This window comes from Nycticebus coucang, chromosome 9, assembly GCF_027406575.1.
Source record: "Nycticebus coucang isolate mNycCou1 chromosome 9, mNycCou1.pri, whole genome shotgun sequence".
NCBI lineage: Eukaryota > Metazoa > Chordata > Mammalia > Primates > Lorisidae > Nycticebus > Nycticebus coucang.
The window spans coordinates 67,708,501-67,724,316 of record NC_069788.1 but is presented as its reverse complement, the minus strand read 5'-3'; the positions used below and the strand labels follow the sequence as shown (position 1 = coordinate 67,724,316).

Genomic DNA, 15,816 nt, shown 5'->3' with positions numbered 1-15,816 from the left:
GGTGGCTCTGTTGCTATCGAGCTTGCTCAACATTGACAGGAGGGAGCTGAGGGCACGTTGGGATCAGCTCCCCCAAACCCACAGTCTGCTCATTCTCCAAGGATGGTGCAATGCAATGTTTACAAAACAAGCACAGAAGGAGCAATCAAGAGAGACAGTGTCACTATTAGGGGCTGAACTGTGTCCCGCCCCCCCAAATTCATATGTTGAAGGGTCTTTAAAGAAGTCTTTAAGTTAAAATTAGGTCAGCAGGGTGGGCTCCACGCCCATCTGATGGGTGTCCTTCTCGAGGAGAGGAGGCCACAGATACACACAGAGGATGACCATGTGGGGACACAGGGAGAAGACAGCCAAGGAGAGAGGCCCATGGAGAAGGCAGTCCTGCCCACACCTTGGGTTCACACGTGCAGCCTCCAGACTGTGTAAAAATAAATTCCTGTCGTTGAAGCTCAGTCTGTGACTCTTTGTTTTGGCTGCCCTAGAAAACTACATAGTAGCATTAGACTATGATAACAATGACTGGTCGTCTTTTACAACAAAATTACTGTCATTTACATTTTTTCCACAATTTTGGCTGCCCAGGAAAGCAGACTTCGTGGCATCTTCTTGTTCAAAGTTCATTTCAGAGCTTCTGCTCCCTGCTTTATCTTGTCTCCTGGTTCTTCTTCCCTAATCCTCCTCCAGCGAGTGTTCCGTGCCTTTCCCTAAAATGCCACTATTCTAAATTCCCTGGCTGCCTTTCCTTTCTGTTGCCTGCTGACACATTTACCACCTGTGACAGGGTTGAATTGACATTTTTTAATAACTAATACAGCTTAAGCAACTGTAGCTGAAGGATATTTAGTTTTTTACATTCATGTGTCTTCACAAATCCACAAAAATCTTCAAATCCATGGAAATGTAGCCTTTCTAAGTCATCAAATTTATTTTCTTGCCTTTAAGCAAGAACCCTCTTAAACTACCCAGGAAATAAGAATTTTCTTCTATTCAAAAAATAATTCCAGAGAGGGAGATTCCACAAGTTTCTTGAGCAAAACATTACAACTCTTGCTGGATGAGTCAACTAATCCAACGCCCAACTCAGGACTCTGGGCCTGACTTAGCCAGGCTGGAACTCGCTTCTTCCTTGACTTGGAAATGATGCAACATTGGCTGTGGGAGACCTTTCTAGAACAAAGCAGCAAAGGGGGACAAAGTGTGATGAGTGCTTTCCATAGGGTGGTGGTTGTACTTGGGGCAGGTAAAAGGGAAACTTTGCCAAGTGTGTATCTGTATTCACATGTAATATGACACTTCAGCCACCATCTGTGTGCACTTAACTTCAGTAAGAAACTTTATTTCATATAAAGAAGGCAGGAGAGGGCTCGGCGCCCGTAGCACAGTGGTTATGGTTCCAGCCACATACACCAAGGCTGGTGGGTTCGAACCCACCCTGGGCCTGCCAAACAACAATGGCAACTACAACAAAAAAATAGCCGGGTATTGTTGGGTGCCTGTAGTCCTAGCTACTTGGGAGGCTGAGGCAAGAGAATCACTTAAGCCCAAGAGTGATGTTGCTGTGAGCTGTGATGCCACTGTACTCTACCAAGGGCCACATAGTGAGACTCTATCTCAAAAAAAAAAAAAAAAAAAGAATGCAGGAGAAGAAATAGTGTGAAGAACCCAACTGAGAATAATGAGGATAAAAAAATAGAACATTGAGAGGCAGGACAGAAAAAAGTGTAAGAATTCTCTGCCAATGTCACAGAGCTGATGGCAACTGGCTGCAGGACCGTGATAGGATAGCTGCCAGACAGAGTACCTTACAGGTGGGATGGGCTTCCCTTGAACGTGCCTCACGCCAGCTAGGACCACTAGTCGTTTATTCACTCAACCAACATTCCTAAAGAGCCGGTTAGGTACTGCATTAGACATAATACAGGCCCAGACAGGCTCTGTTAACACGTCTTTATGAACCTAAGAATATGGGGAAGGGGGAGAGGGAGGGAGAGGGGAGGGTGATTGGTGGGATTACACCTATGGTGCATCTTACAAGGGTCCATGTGAAAGTTAGTAAATGCAGAATATAAATGTCTTAACACAATAACTGAGAAAATGCCAGGAAGGCTATGTTAACCAGTGTGATGAAAATATGTGAAATGATCTATAAAACCAGTGTACGGTGCCCCGTGATCACATTAATGTGCACAGCTACGATTTAATAATTAAAAAAAAAAGAATAGGAAAAGAAGTAAAAGAGGAGAAGGAGGACCGGGAGGAAGAAGCTTTTCTGTCTGTTTACTGCTTCACAGCATGTAGGTCAGTTTCCTTGGGAAACAGAGGCTGGGATTTGATGTGCCCATGGGGGTGTCTGCCAAGGAATGCTCTCAGATAGCCAAGAGGGGGAGGGAGGGAGCAGGACTGAAGTGTGGAGGCTAGGAGCAAGGCAGTTGTGTGGGAGCAGCTGATCCCTGCAGGAGCTCAGAGCTGAGCTGGCCCCTCAGGGCTGTCCTGCAACAAGGCCTTTGCACCCCACATCAGCCAATCTTTGGAGGTAGCAGCCCCAGGGAGGGGCCTACACTTTGGCAAAGGCAGCTGAGGAGGAGGGAGGATCTGGCGGCCTCACCACAGTATCCACACATGTGAAGAAACTAAGGCACAGAGAAGTTGGGTAACTCACTCAAGATCACACAGCAAATGAGCACAGCCAGTGCTCTGGCCTCAGAAGCAAGGCCTTCAATCACTAAGCTCCACACTTTGTGTAAAGAACCTACTAAAATGCTGTCATGGTCACTCAGCAAATCATAGCTATTTTATTTTTCATGCTGGTGGTGACAATTCCCATAATTCTATCAACTCTTATCCCTTCAGCTGTCTGAGAGCACCTTTGTGAAGCGGAGAACAGTGAAGTGTATTTCTGACTGGTGAGCTGAAGAGCTCCACGGATTAAGTGTTGTCTCCATTTATTGACGTGGGTGCCATAATATAAATTCAGCGCCTTTTTCTCATTATTCACAGGCTGCCTTGGAGTTTAAACTAATGAACATTCTCTCTTCCCCTGGCTCTGGGTCCCCATCTCTGAGGACCTATGTGATGACATCACTGTTGCTGTCATCATGACACTTCGAAGATATTCAGGTCAGAGCTGCCCAAGGCTTGGGCAGTTTTACGTAAAGGAGAGCAAATGGCCATGCCTCTGTTGACCAAATGGGAGTGGGGATGGGGGGGCATTCAGAATCCCCCTTGGAGATCCCAGTTATGTGGCACCACATCTGACCATGTTTCAGAAGGAAGTTTCTCTTTAAAAAGAGGAAACCCCAGTGAACCGAATGAACTCTGCAGGCCGAGTCGTGGTTGCACGTCCCATAGATCCTCCCCCTCACCCATGCTCCCTGGGGTTAGTTACGGGCAGTTCCTGGATGTAAATGGAGTGGACAGACAAATCATTTGTGAAGGACTCGGGCATCCCGTGGCTTGAGCCAATGTGAGCAGGCTGGGAATGTCCACACCACTGCCTTGAGCTGCTCCGGGTGTCCCACACAGTACCACTCACTGTTGTTTGCGTGAGCCTGCAAACTGTGCCTCCAGGGCTGCTCCAGGGCCTGTGGGCGGGCAGTGGCTCAACAGAAGTCCTCCTCCAGCTGAGAAGATGGAGCATGCAGCTCGGGAGGGAGAGGCCAGAGCCATGAGGAGGGTGACTTGCCCTTGCTGGCATCCACCCCCTACCAACTTCAGTGCTCATTGACTAGATCAATATCCCACCAAGCCCCCTTCCCCACATACCATCTCTACTTGGAGATAAGATGATCAAAATTCATCACCACCCTCCCGTCTTCTCTCTCCATCATCCACCATTTATATCATGCTTCCCATTCTCAGAGCTTCCCACCTGCCAGGTCATGCATCTCTCTGCCACCCTGCGGTTAGGTATTACAGTAGAACTCCATAGCTGACCACCTTCCTATGTGGATCACCTCCTTAAGTTGACCTAATTTTCATAGACTGGACACTGGCTACATATACAGTACCGACCTACTTCCTTATGCTGACTATCTCCATATGTTGACTCATTTGTAGTAGTTCCTTGGGTGGTCAACTTACGGAGGTTCTGCTGTATTTTCATTTCTATTTAACACAGTGATGGAAGACACAATGCCTAGAGGAGGTTCATAGAGCCAGTAAGCAGCAAGATGGGGGTACCATTCCAGAGAGCCAAGCCCCAGCTCATAATGGTAACCAGTGTGCTACAGTGTCTTTCCCCAGCAAAGGGTCAGCTGCCTCATCCCAGGGTCAGTTAACACCTCCATCAGGAAGAAACTTCTATGGCCTCTCTCCTATTTTTATTCTTCCTAATCAGAAATTGGTCCCCTGACCAATTCTTAATGGCACCCCAACCAGTGATGCTAATCTCAGAAGAGCTGCCCATGTAGCTCCTGTCTGCTGTCTGTCTAACCTTAGAATTTCCTAGGATAGCTTCGGGGGTGAATAGGGAACACCCAGAATGTTGACTTGCATGAAAATGGGCTTTGACTGTATGAAGGGAACGTAACTGATACTCAGTTAATTAGAAATGTAAACTGTTTATGAGAGGTGGGTATAAATTTCCTGGTGATCAGGGTTGGATACTACCCTCACCAAGCAGAGGTAAAATATACGTAAGAGTGCTAGAGCAAGTAGTAAGACTTTTGTGATGCAAAATCAACTAATTAATCATTACTTAACACTCATTAATTATTAGGAAATGCAACCATTAATCAGCCCACAAGACCTCAAGAGCGAGAAATTTTAAAACCTAGCCTTAAGCAATATATTTGAAATCTATACTCAAATTGATCCTCTGAAATATACTCAACCTGTCTTTGCCAGTTGGGAAACATTTCATTTAGTCATACTTTCAAGATGACACTTGCCAGAAAGCAGGAAGGAAATCCCACAGATAAGCCCCTCTCATCTTATCTACAAAGGCCAGAGGATGTCAGAAGTATGGAGAATCCTCAAAGAACTCAAATTACACCTCACATTTGATCCTGCAATCCCACTGCTCAGCATCTACCTAGAAGAAAAAAATTCATTTTATCATAAAGACATTTGCACGAGATTATTTAATGCAGCTCAATTTGCAATTGCCAAAATGTGGAAACAATCTAAATGCCCACCAACTCAGGAATGGATTAACAAGCTGTGGTATACGTACACCATGGAATACTATTCAGCCAGTAAAAAGATGGAGACTTTACATCTTTTGTATTAACCTGGATGAAGTTGAAACACATTCTTCTTCATAAGAATTGTGGCGCAAGAATACAATGTACTTAATACTAATATGAAGCCAATAGATGATAAGAGAAAAACTCAAATCAATTCAAGGTGGGGGGCAGGGGAATGAGGGAGCCAGGAGAGGGGAGGAGGTGGGGGAATGGGTGTGCTCCAACTTAATGGGCACAGTGTTAGGGTGTATGGCACATCTCTTGGGGGCAGGATATAATTCTAAGACTGACTCTACCTAACAAATAAAAACATTGTAACCTAAGTCCTTGTACCCTCGAATTAACCTGAAACAATAAAAAAAGAAGATGTCAGAAGAGATAAATTGCTCAGAAATGCAGAAAAATCTAGCATCTAGTCAAGTCAACATTCCAAGTTGCAGAGTGTTAATGATGCGGGTACCCTGTCCCTACCACTATGGAGAATACAACATAGTTCGTATGTAGATCGCTGGAGTTGGTAAGACCTAGGAGACAAAACTCCTGTTTTGAGCCAGTTAGGGTTTGATCAGAATGTTAAGACTCGCATGTAGGGGAGGGAGGAAATTAGAAAACAATGCTATACATAAAACAGCAGACACTGAGTGATGCTGTAATGTCAGAGAAAGGAAAAACCAATTGGGACTAAAGCTAGCAAAGATTTTTGGGGTAATAGGAGATTTCCAATGGTCTATGAAAGAAACAGCATGGTGGAGAGAGGTAAGTAGGTATTTCTTTAAAGACAGTGAGAATATGAGCAGAGAAGCAAGAACAGGAGGCCCAGGGACCAATAGTGGTGAGACTCAGATCTTTCTGCAGAAGAGACCATCCTTCCTCGGGAGAGAAGACCTGAAGCCTGAGTCAGCAGGTGAGCTCATAAATCAGGAGTTTGGGATTGGTGCCAGAGGGCAGGAGGGAGGCACTGTGGTTTCTTGGGAAGCAAATATTTTTTGAGCCGGGTCGTGATATTAAAATAACAAAAAGCAAAAAAACCCAAACCAGTGTTTAGAGAAGATGAATCTGGAATCTAAGTAGTGGATTAAGCTGTGAGGACAGTAAAGAAATGATGTGACCATCCACATACAATTAATAAAAATCTGGAATGGGCAGGACAGTAAGATTGGAGAGGAAGGGAAGAACCTAGCAAAAGATTAATAAAGTTTGGTGGCCAACCATTCAGGGAAGCAAAAATGGGATTACACTAGGAAATGATAGTATCATTGATAGAGTCTTTCCCTACTCTTGGAAAATGAGGGCACTTGGGAATATAAATGAACTATAATTAAAAAGTGAAGATTAACTCAAAATGTATGTAAGATTAACTCTGTAAGTTTCTATACCACCAAAGAGACTGTGAAAAAAAAAAAAAAGGTCAACATATGGAGGTGGTCAACATAAGGAATTAGGCCTACTGTATTGATATGTAAGTGTGGTGCATGTCCAGTCCATGAGGTTTGGTCAATGCAGGGAAGTGGTCAACTCTGGAGGTTCTACTGTATTTATCTATTTATATACACGGTATGTATATAGAACGTCAAGGAGCTGTTGTATGGAAGCAGTGATAATCCTCATTTTAGGCACACTTAACATCCATCCTGGAATTGGATTTGATTAGAACATCAATCCTGTCTATAGACACCCCTCTCTTTTAGTTAACTTTTTTTTTTTTTTTTTGAGAGAGAGAGAGAGTCTCATTTTTTTGCCCCCAGTACAGTGCCATGGCATCACAGGTCATAGCAACCTCAAACTCTTGGGCTCAAGCAATTTTCTTCCCTCACCCTCCCAAGGAGCTGGGACTACCAGCACCCTCCACAACGCCTGGCTAATTTTAGAGTTGAGGTCTGGCTCTGGCTCAGGCTGGTCTCGAACCTGTGAGCTCAGGCAATCCACCAGCCTCAGCCTCACAGAGGGCTAGGATTACAGGCGTGAGCCACCGCGCTGGCCCATTAACTGTTTTTAGTATAAAGCCAACAGATACAAACCAAAGGTGGTGGTAGTGGAGGTGGTGTTTTTTTGTTTGTTTGTGTGGGAAAGGCATTCTCATAACCTTGCCAGGAGTGCAGCCATTTTGAAAATCAGGTCAGAAACCCCCTCAGCAATCCACTCCCCAGACTCCTGGAAACAGCCTACCCACATCCTAAGGACGCGCCCACAATCCTGACATCTCTAGAGAAGAGCCCCTGGCGGTACTCTGAACTCACTGTCCCATTCCAGCAATACCGATAAGGCTAATAATAAAAGCCTTTTGCAACATTAGGAGCTCAGCTGACACCTGTTCAGTCTCCATTCTCTTTTTCCTCTCTATTAAAGTCTGTTCTTGTCCCTGGACTGGCCTCCTTTCCTTTCTTGTGGACCCTCACCCTAGTTCTATGCCAAAACCTCTCAGTTTAGTTCTGGGTTGTTTTATTATTATTATTATTATTGTTTTTTTACCATGGTATCGTTAGTTCTACGAAAGCATTTTTTGTTTTATTTTCTGTTTGTTTCCTTTTTTTTTTTCTCATAAAATTCTGTGATTGAAACAACAAATCACTTTGAAATTCCCTAGAGCTGTGTGCGGAGCTCAGACTTTATAGCCCAAAAGGGAGAAGCCAGCCGGCAGCCCGTGAGGAGGCGGCAGAGCCTCCGGCTTCTTTGATCTGAGCTCTTGGCATCCCCTCCACCTGTCAGTATTTCAGAGTGTCACTTTTTCTGAGCATGAGTATTGTCTGCTTGTCAAAGGAGGATTTAGGGTTCTAAAAGATTGGGCTATTTTGTCATTTCTGAAGGCAGATGTTTATATGGCACCCTGTATTTTAGTCAAAAACCTCAAACGTTAATTCACATCCCCAAAGGATTGCCCATTTTTAGCTTTTAACTTCAAAAATAGTTTTTATATATTTCATTTTTTAAAAATCCATTCTTCTCCCATTCATGTTGCAGAATGTAGTCAGCCAGGTTAGGAAGACAAAAAGGGATGAAGTCATAAGTTTGGTTTTTAAATAGATGAAAATGTGTATTTGCCATTCAGTGGGGTGATTTGTCCTTTAAGATGGAGACAGAGCCTATAAAAAAATTGAAGTGGGGGCTGAACATGGCAAAATGTGTTTGCTTTTCTTAGATAAATCTGTTAGTCTGTGTGTGCAGTAAAATGGCATTATTCCTTCATTGGAAATTACACTTCCTACACAACATACGCCACGCTGCCTTCTCTTCACAGACTTCCCCAAGCAAAGTTCAAAATCCCTCCTGTACTTGTAGTCAATCCCGTGGTGAAACCATTAGCTTGCTCCCCCATTTGGGCTCCTCAGAGAAGAGTTCCAAGATGAGATTATTTTCAAAAGAGCATTTAACAACGAACCATCACAGAAATATAAGTACAGACAACTTCCAAATTGGGTTTGTCAGAGCAAATTATGAAGAGAAAGTCAAAACTCACAAGTGATGAAGAAGAAAAATAATGGAATTTTGTATTTAACAAAATCCAAAGGCAATATGGACAGTGACGCTGACATTACAGAAAAATAAATAGGTACCTGGTATGGCCATATGGACTTACCAGATTAAGGATCGTCAAATACTTCCACTGTCCCCCATTTGCAAAGAGTCTGGATCCATCCTTTTTCCTTCCCAACTGTGAGATGTAAAGATTGAGGAAAATAAACCAGTTCAACACAAGGATATGGTACATGCACGTAAATGTCTTCGTCATGGCTAGTACCCTCCGGGACACTGTCAATGTCTTGAGTGGTTTCCTTCTGATGTCCTTCCGTGGGTCCCAGCCGAAGTCCTATGGCAGGTCAAGAGCTGTAAAACACACCTCCCAGGGCTGAGAGTTCTGACACAGGCTGAATTTTGTTCTCTCTTAAGCTCCTTTCCTGATAAACTTGGGAGGCAGGATTATTGCCTGTTTTCAAATACCTGCATTTAGATAAAGATAGATAATATGCAGATTTGCATAAGTTTCAACATTTAGGCTTTGAGCAAGGCAGTTAGCAGGGCAAGAGCTGCATTATGCACTATTTGACTAAGGAACTGGGCAGGAGCATGATTAAATGATGTCTAAAATCCTGGCAGAATCTAATGAAGTCATGATAGGCTGTATTCTCTTTTCTTTTCACTTGGGCATAACAAGGAAGTTGCAATAACATCTCTTGAAAGAATGAAGAACAGGTTGATAAACCAGGAGGGGGAGGTTGTGGGTGTGTTTAGGGCATAAAGGGAGGTAAGTAAAAAGGACAGTGTTGTAATCTTGTTCCTCAAGTCTGAAATGATCGTTGATCCTCCAGGGAGCAGCTTCAATGATTTGGTTCCATAAAGAACCAAGGATTTACCCAGGGCCATCGGAAACTGTCCATTTGCACAGGTATTTCTACAGCCTGGGAAGGAAAAAGAAGCATAAGAAAGAGATCGACAGTCAGAATCTCAACATACCTGAGTTAGACATTGCTGGGAGAGGGTAAAGCCCCCTGCTCTTCCCTGGAGAGGTAGAGACATGATTGAGCTGGGTGGGGTGCAGGACTGGGCTCTGCCCCAGGCTCAACAGAAGGGACCTGAGGAGGAGGCAGGAGTGTGATGATGCCTTGTGACATCGCTAGCTTGTCTCCCATGGCAACTGACTCCAAGGGGTGAGTAGACCCCAACAAGACAGGTTTCTGACACAGTTCTGTAAGTCTGTATTTGGTGCTGATTGGTGAGATCAGATCAGGGCTTACAAGCCCTGGGAGCATACAAAAACTATAAGCGAGATGCAGAGGACAGAACAAGCAAAAGAACAAACCTTCCTCCTACTCCAGCAGTTGAAAGTCTGCCCTGTGACTGTGCCTCAGTCCTCTGGGGCTGCTGTAACAAAATACCATAAACTGGGTAGCTCATACACAACAGAAACTTATTTCTCAATTCTGGAGCCTCAAAGTCCAAGATCAAGGTGCTGGCAGAATGTCCAGGGTCTGGTGAGAGCCTGTTTCCTGGCTCATGGAAGAAGGGGCAAACAGGCTCCCTCAGGCCTCTTATATGACACTAATTCCATTCACAAGGGCTCTGCCCTCGTGACGTAATCACCTCTAAGAGGTCTCACCCTTCCATTACTATCATCTTGGGGGTTAGGATTTAAACATATGTATTTTGGGGGAGCACAAACATTCAGACCATAGCAAACCATTCCAAAGAGGGAGTGATCCAGAAAATGGGTGACTTAAAACTGTACAAAACTCCACAGCCTGGGCTAAAGTTGCAAATAATAATAAAAGCTAATACTTTTACAGTACTTATAATTTGCCAGGCCTTGTTCCAATTGCTCTATACATATTAGCTGATTAAAACTGTACACACCAATTTGAGGTAAGTACTATCATGATTCTTATTTTCAGAAGAGGAAATCCAGGCTGAGGCAGTTAAAAAGATGTGCTCAACACTTGGTAAGAGGCAGTGCTGCCGTCTGTACTCCTACCCAGTGCAGTGCTTGCTCTGCACACCCTCAGACTCCCACCTTGGCATTTCTCCCCTCCCTGATGAGTGCCTCTTATTCCTCTCTCCTCCTATCAGAAATTCTCTCAGGAAAGGATCAGATGTGCTTTGAAACTTGGTGCACATAGGAATACTTGTGCTATGTCCCTTGGGATATTTTCATTTCAGACACTACTATAGGTTTTGAAGTTTATCCCCTTATACAAACATCCCAAGACTGAGTCTGCAGATGGGTAAGGATTGAGGCAAATGTGGGAAAGGAGGGAAGACAAAGACCCAACTCTCTGAAAAACATGGGTCCAACTTGGAGACTGGCCTCTCACTGCCAAGATGTTTTCCTCTGAATTAGCCTTGATGTCCACATACAGATGAGACCTAATAACTAAGGTTGATGCAATTTGAAACATTTGTAAGAGATTCAATGTTTGACATTAGAATCCAATTAATTGTTGGCATTTTATAAATAATAATGTACAATATAAAAGCAATATCGTTTTAAAATTCCATCTCTATTTTTTTATAAACTTTGCAGAAAAGTGTTGCCAAAAGGAAACTCTACATTGTGACCATATTTAGATCATAATTTGTTTCTCAGGTTGGATAATGAAATGTGTTGTAATGAAGCAGATTGTCCATCTGTCCACACCCCAAAACCAAGTAGAGCTTTGGGGAACAGTGAGTGTTACCACTTACCTACAATATTACAAATATGGATTACAAAAATTTAATCCATATTTAATACTAAGTCTTCTGTTTGCCTGCCTGTCCCATCTCTCCCAAAGTTGGAGGCCTCACATCCTTTCTAGAAGAAGTAGGAGAGAATCGTTCACAAACTTTATTTATTTATTTATTTATTTATTTATTTATTTATTTATTTGTGACAGAGTTTCACTTTGTCCCCCTTGGTAGAGTGCTGTGGAGTCACAGCTCACAGCAACCTCAAACTCCTGGGCTTAAGCAATTCTCTTGCCTCAGCCCCCCAAGTAGCTGGGATTACAAGTGCCCACCACAACACCCAGCTATTTTTTTGTTGCAGTTGTCATTGGTGTTTAGCAGGCCCCGGCAGAGTTCAAACCCGCCACCCTTGGTACATGAAGCCAGTGTTGTAACCAATGTGCTACGGATGCCAAGTCTGTTCACTGACTTAAAAAAAAAAAAACTAACAGAAATGTAACTTTTCTACACAGGAAATATTAAAAATGTTAAAATAAGTGAAAAGAAAAGAAAAGAAAAAAATGTTAAAATCAGTGTATTATTCATACTATCATTTGAACATTACATAGACCACTTGGCTACTAAAAGCGACATTCTTTGAAAGGTGCTACTCTCTGGGAGTCCAGCACATCATTCTTTAATGCCACAAATACTGTTTGAGCAACTACAATTTGAAAGGCACCTGCTAGGCCCGGAGGGATTCCCTGAGGAAGAAGAGAGAGAAAATCTCTGCCCTTATGGAATTTATATTCTAGCATGAGAGGCAGAGTTTAAACGATAACATCAGATGTTAATTTATGACCATGCTAACTTCTGTGAAGGGCAAATGCAGAGAACTTATTACAGGGGATAGCAGTATCTGAACCAGAGTGGGTAGGAGGTTAGGGAGGTCTGCCCTGAGGGAGCCAAGTGTGATGCTCTCACTGTCCTTCTCAGTCTCTTTCACCAGCAACTCTTTCTCTTCCAGCTCCTTCTATGTCAGTGTCTCCCAGCAAGCTGGCCTGGCTGATTGTCCATCTCACAGCACACATCCAACCTTGCGGTTTTATCTGTGATCATGACTTACCACTACCCTCCAGTTTGTGACCATAGAGGGCCCTTAGTCTAGCCCCTCTCCCGGCCCCACCGACTTTTAATGACCTGTTGGATATCTATGGAATGAGTCAGACACACTTCAAACTCAGTAGGTCTAAAGCACACTCATTGCCTTCCCCAGCCCGGCCTGTCTTCCCTAGTCTGGCTTGTGCCGGAGGCCTTATCACCACCTGGGAGGCTTCTTTGTCTCTTCTCTTCCTTTACTCCTGAGATCCAATTTTCCACCATATCTTGCCAAGATCATCTCCCACATCAGCCTCATATCAATCTCACTCTTTCCATACCTTTACAACCGCCCTGGTTCACTTCTCCATCTCTTGCCAGCACATAGCGATTGCCTCCTGTTTTTCTTGGGTCAGCTTTGATCCACTGGCTCTGTTCTTCACATCCTCAGTGGGTGACTCTTCCTAAAATGCCCCATTTCTCCCTGGCTTATGTTCCTTTACTACATCAACATCACTGACATCCGAGTTCTGTAACTTTTAATAAACTGTCCAGTCTCCCTGGTCCAGGTGCTCTGCAGCCTCATCTCTGGTCTCACACTTGATGTTACTCTGACACCACCACTCTGACAGTATCCCACTGCACCTGGCTGTGCCATCCCAGTGCCTCCACTGCTCCCCCTGACGTCTCCTAGCTTTGACTAGTTATCTCATAACCATTATCTAAAATGCATCTCAGCAGCTTCCTTTTCCAGGAGCTCTTCCCTGAACCTCTCCTCAACCAGGCCATACTAAACAGGCTCCTCCTGTCTTCCTTAACACCCTCTGCATCTCTGCAAATTGCATGATGATTAGGAATTAGTCTTTTTTTATATGCTGTCATCTCCAAGGATTCAGAGATGGTATATTTGAATTCCTAGAGCTTAGCATAGTGTTTGGTCTACGGTAACTACTAAATAAATATCTGTGGAATGAGAAAACAAATAACCCAATTAGAAAACATGCAAAAGGCTTGAGTAGATATTTCTCAAAAGAAAACCAACAAATGACAAACAGATATATGAAAAAAGCTCAAAGGCACGACTCATCAGGGAAATGCAAATTAAACTGATAGTAAGTTATCACTTCACACTTGTCAGAATGGTCATTATCAAAAAGACAGAAGAAAACAAGTGCTGGTGAGGATGTGGAGAAAAGGAAACCCTTGTATACTATTGTGGGAATTAAATTAGCACAGCCATTATGGAAAACAGTATGAAGGTTCCTTAAAAAAGTGAAAATAAAACTACCATATTATCCATCAATCCCACTACTGGATAGGTATCCAAAAGAAAGGAAATCAGTCTGTCAAAGAGATATCTGCACTCCCTTACTTATTGCAGAATTATTTTCAATAACCAAAATGTGGAATCACATTCAATGCTTGGATGAATAGATAAGGAAAATGTGATATACACGTACACACTGGAATATCATTCGGCCTTAAAAAAGAAATTCTGTCATTTCCAACAATATGAATGAAGCCAGAGAACATCATATTAAGTGAAATAAGCTAAGCACGGAGATAATTACGGCATAATCTCACTAATACATGAAATCTGGAAAAGCTGCACTGGGGGAAGCAGAGAGAAGAATGGTGGTTACCAGGGGCTGGGGGTGGGCAGGGGGAGTTGAGGCAAGTTGAGCAAAGGATACAAAATTTCAGTAAGACAGGAAGAATAAACTTCAGAGATTTGTAGTACAACATTGTGACTGTAATCAAGTCCCATGTAGTGCATACTTGAAAATTTATAAGGCATTGTGTTGTCATCGCCCCGAAAGTATAAGTATGTGAGGTAAGGCGTATGTTAATCAGCACGAGTTAGCCATTCCACAGCGTACGCATATTTCAAAACTACGAATGTGTACAATTTTTATTTGGCAATTAAAAATTAATCTTCATAAAAATATCTGTTGAATAAATGAACATGTGAAAACCAGACAGAACTGTGTACTGAGTCTTACAGTAAAGCCGGCTCATTCATTAAAAACCTACTATGTTCAAAGTGTTCAGCTGCTGGGTTCTGGGGAGGGGACAGAAGGCGAGGAGGAGTAAGACAGCCCAAGCCCTGGAGGAGCTCCCAGCCAAGTGGCAGAGACAGAAACGTAAACAAAAGATTATAGCACGATGTGATAAGTGCTGTAATAGAGGTGTGCATAAAGTACTAATGGAGCCTAAATTAGACTGCACGTTATTCTGTCATTCTAAATATACAGAAGATTGAGCTGATGAGGAACGCATGAGTAAACCGTGGGGAAGAAGGTAAGGATGAAAGTCGGCTTGCTGAGTAAAGCAGTCACGGCCACTGGCACACAACAATGTTGCCTGGTAAGGATATAACCCATTCCTCAGTGGTCACCGCGGAGTGAGGTACAAAGAGCAGGGAATCAAAAGACCTGGGCTTGTGTCTGAGCCTGGACACACAGTGTGACCTGTGGCTGGCCAGCCCTCAGCCTTATTGGTCAATTCCTTCTCATATGAAATGGAGCCGGAGTGGTTACTATCTCACTCCCAAAGCCAGGATATCAACTGAACTAAAGAAGCAATTGAAGTCTCCAAAGGGGCTGGATGGGTGTCCCAGTCCCACGCAGATCCGCAGGAATGCTCACCCACACCATGGAGCTAGCCACAGTGACGGCTGTGGGAAGCCCAGTGGTAGAAAGGAAGGAAGGAAGGACAAGCAGGGCACCGAGTCCTTGAGGTTATGGTGAACAGTCTGAGGGAGCTCGCGTGCATTTTGCCACCAGAGAGAGGCCTTCTAGCTGCTGTTGCCAAACAACTAACCATAAATCCCAATAGTTTTCAGCTTTCAAGACAAGGCAAGTTTGTGGGTTACTTACCCTCGTAACCTGCACAGGCCCTTTTGAGATACCTTTCTCTTTAAAGCTGACCTGCACCATCAACAGTTCTTTTTTTTTTTATTTTTATTAAATCATAGCTATATACATTAATATGATCATGGGGCACCATACACTTGGTTCATAGATCGTTTGACACACTTTCATCACACTAGTTAACATAGCTTTCATAGCATTTTCTTAGTTATTTTGCTAAGACCTTTACATTCCACATTTACTATAGGTGGAGGGGAGGGGGATTAATGGGATTACACCTGCGGTGCATCTTACAAGGGTATATGTGAACCATCAACAGTTCTTACAGGCCTATCCCTGGGTAAGCAATCCTGTGATTAAACTCCCAGCTGAGAAACTCAGCTGAAACTCCTGCTGGAAACCTAAGTGATGCAGCCGGTGAGCTCCTCCATGGGTATCTCATACATCTTTGTACCCTCAAGACTACTTGTAGAATAACATCAGATAAATTCTAGATGCTGCAAAAGACTCGTGGTTTGCAAAGG

The 15,816-nt window shown here is 43.5% G+C and overlaps 1 protein-coding gene across 6 annotated transcripts in view; it reads right to left on the bottom strand.

Moving 5' to 3' along the window:
* ADTRP (androgen dependent TFPI regulating protein) overlaps positions 1 to 15,816 on the bottom strand; it is a 98,942-nt gene that overhangs the window by 67,405 nt on the left and 15,721 nt on the right. For 2 of the 6 annotated variants that reach the window (XM_053603735.1, XM_053603736.1), the window contains exon 2: positions 8,761 to 9,122. In XM_053603735.1, the coding sequence (XP_053459710.1) occupies positions 8,761 to 8,913 (153 nt within the window). In that variant the 5' untranslated portion in view covers positions 8,914 to 9,122. Of the gene's footprint in view, positions 1 to 8,760; positions 9,611 to 9,635; positions 9,993 to 15,816 lie in introns of those variants that run through there. The other 4 variants (XM_053603734.1, XM_053603738.1, XM_053603739.1 and 1 more) reach the window with 4 other exon arrangements.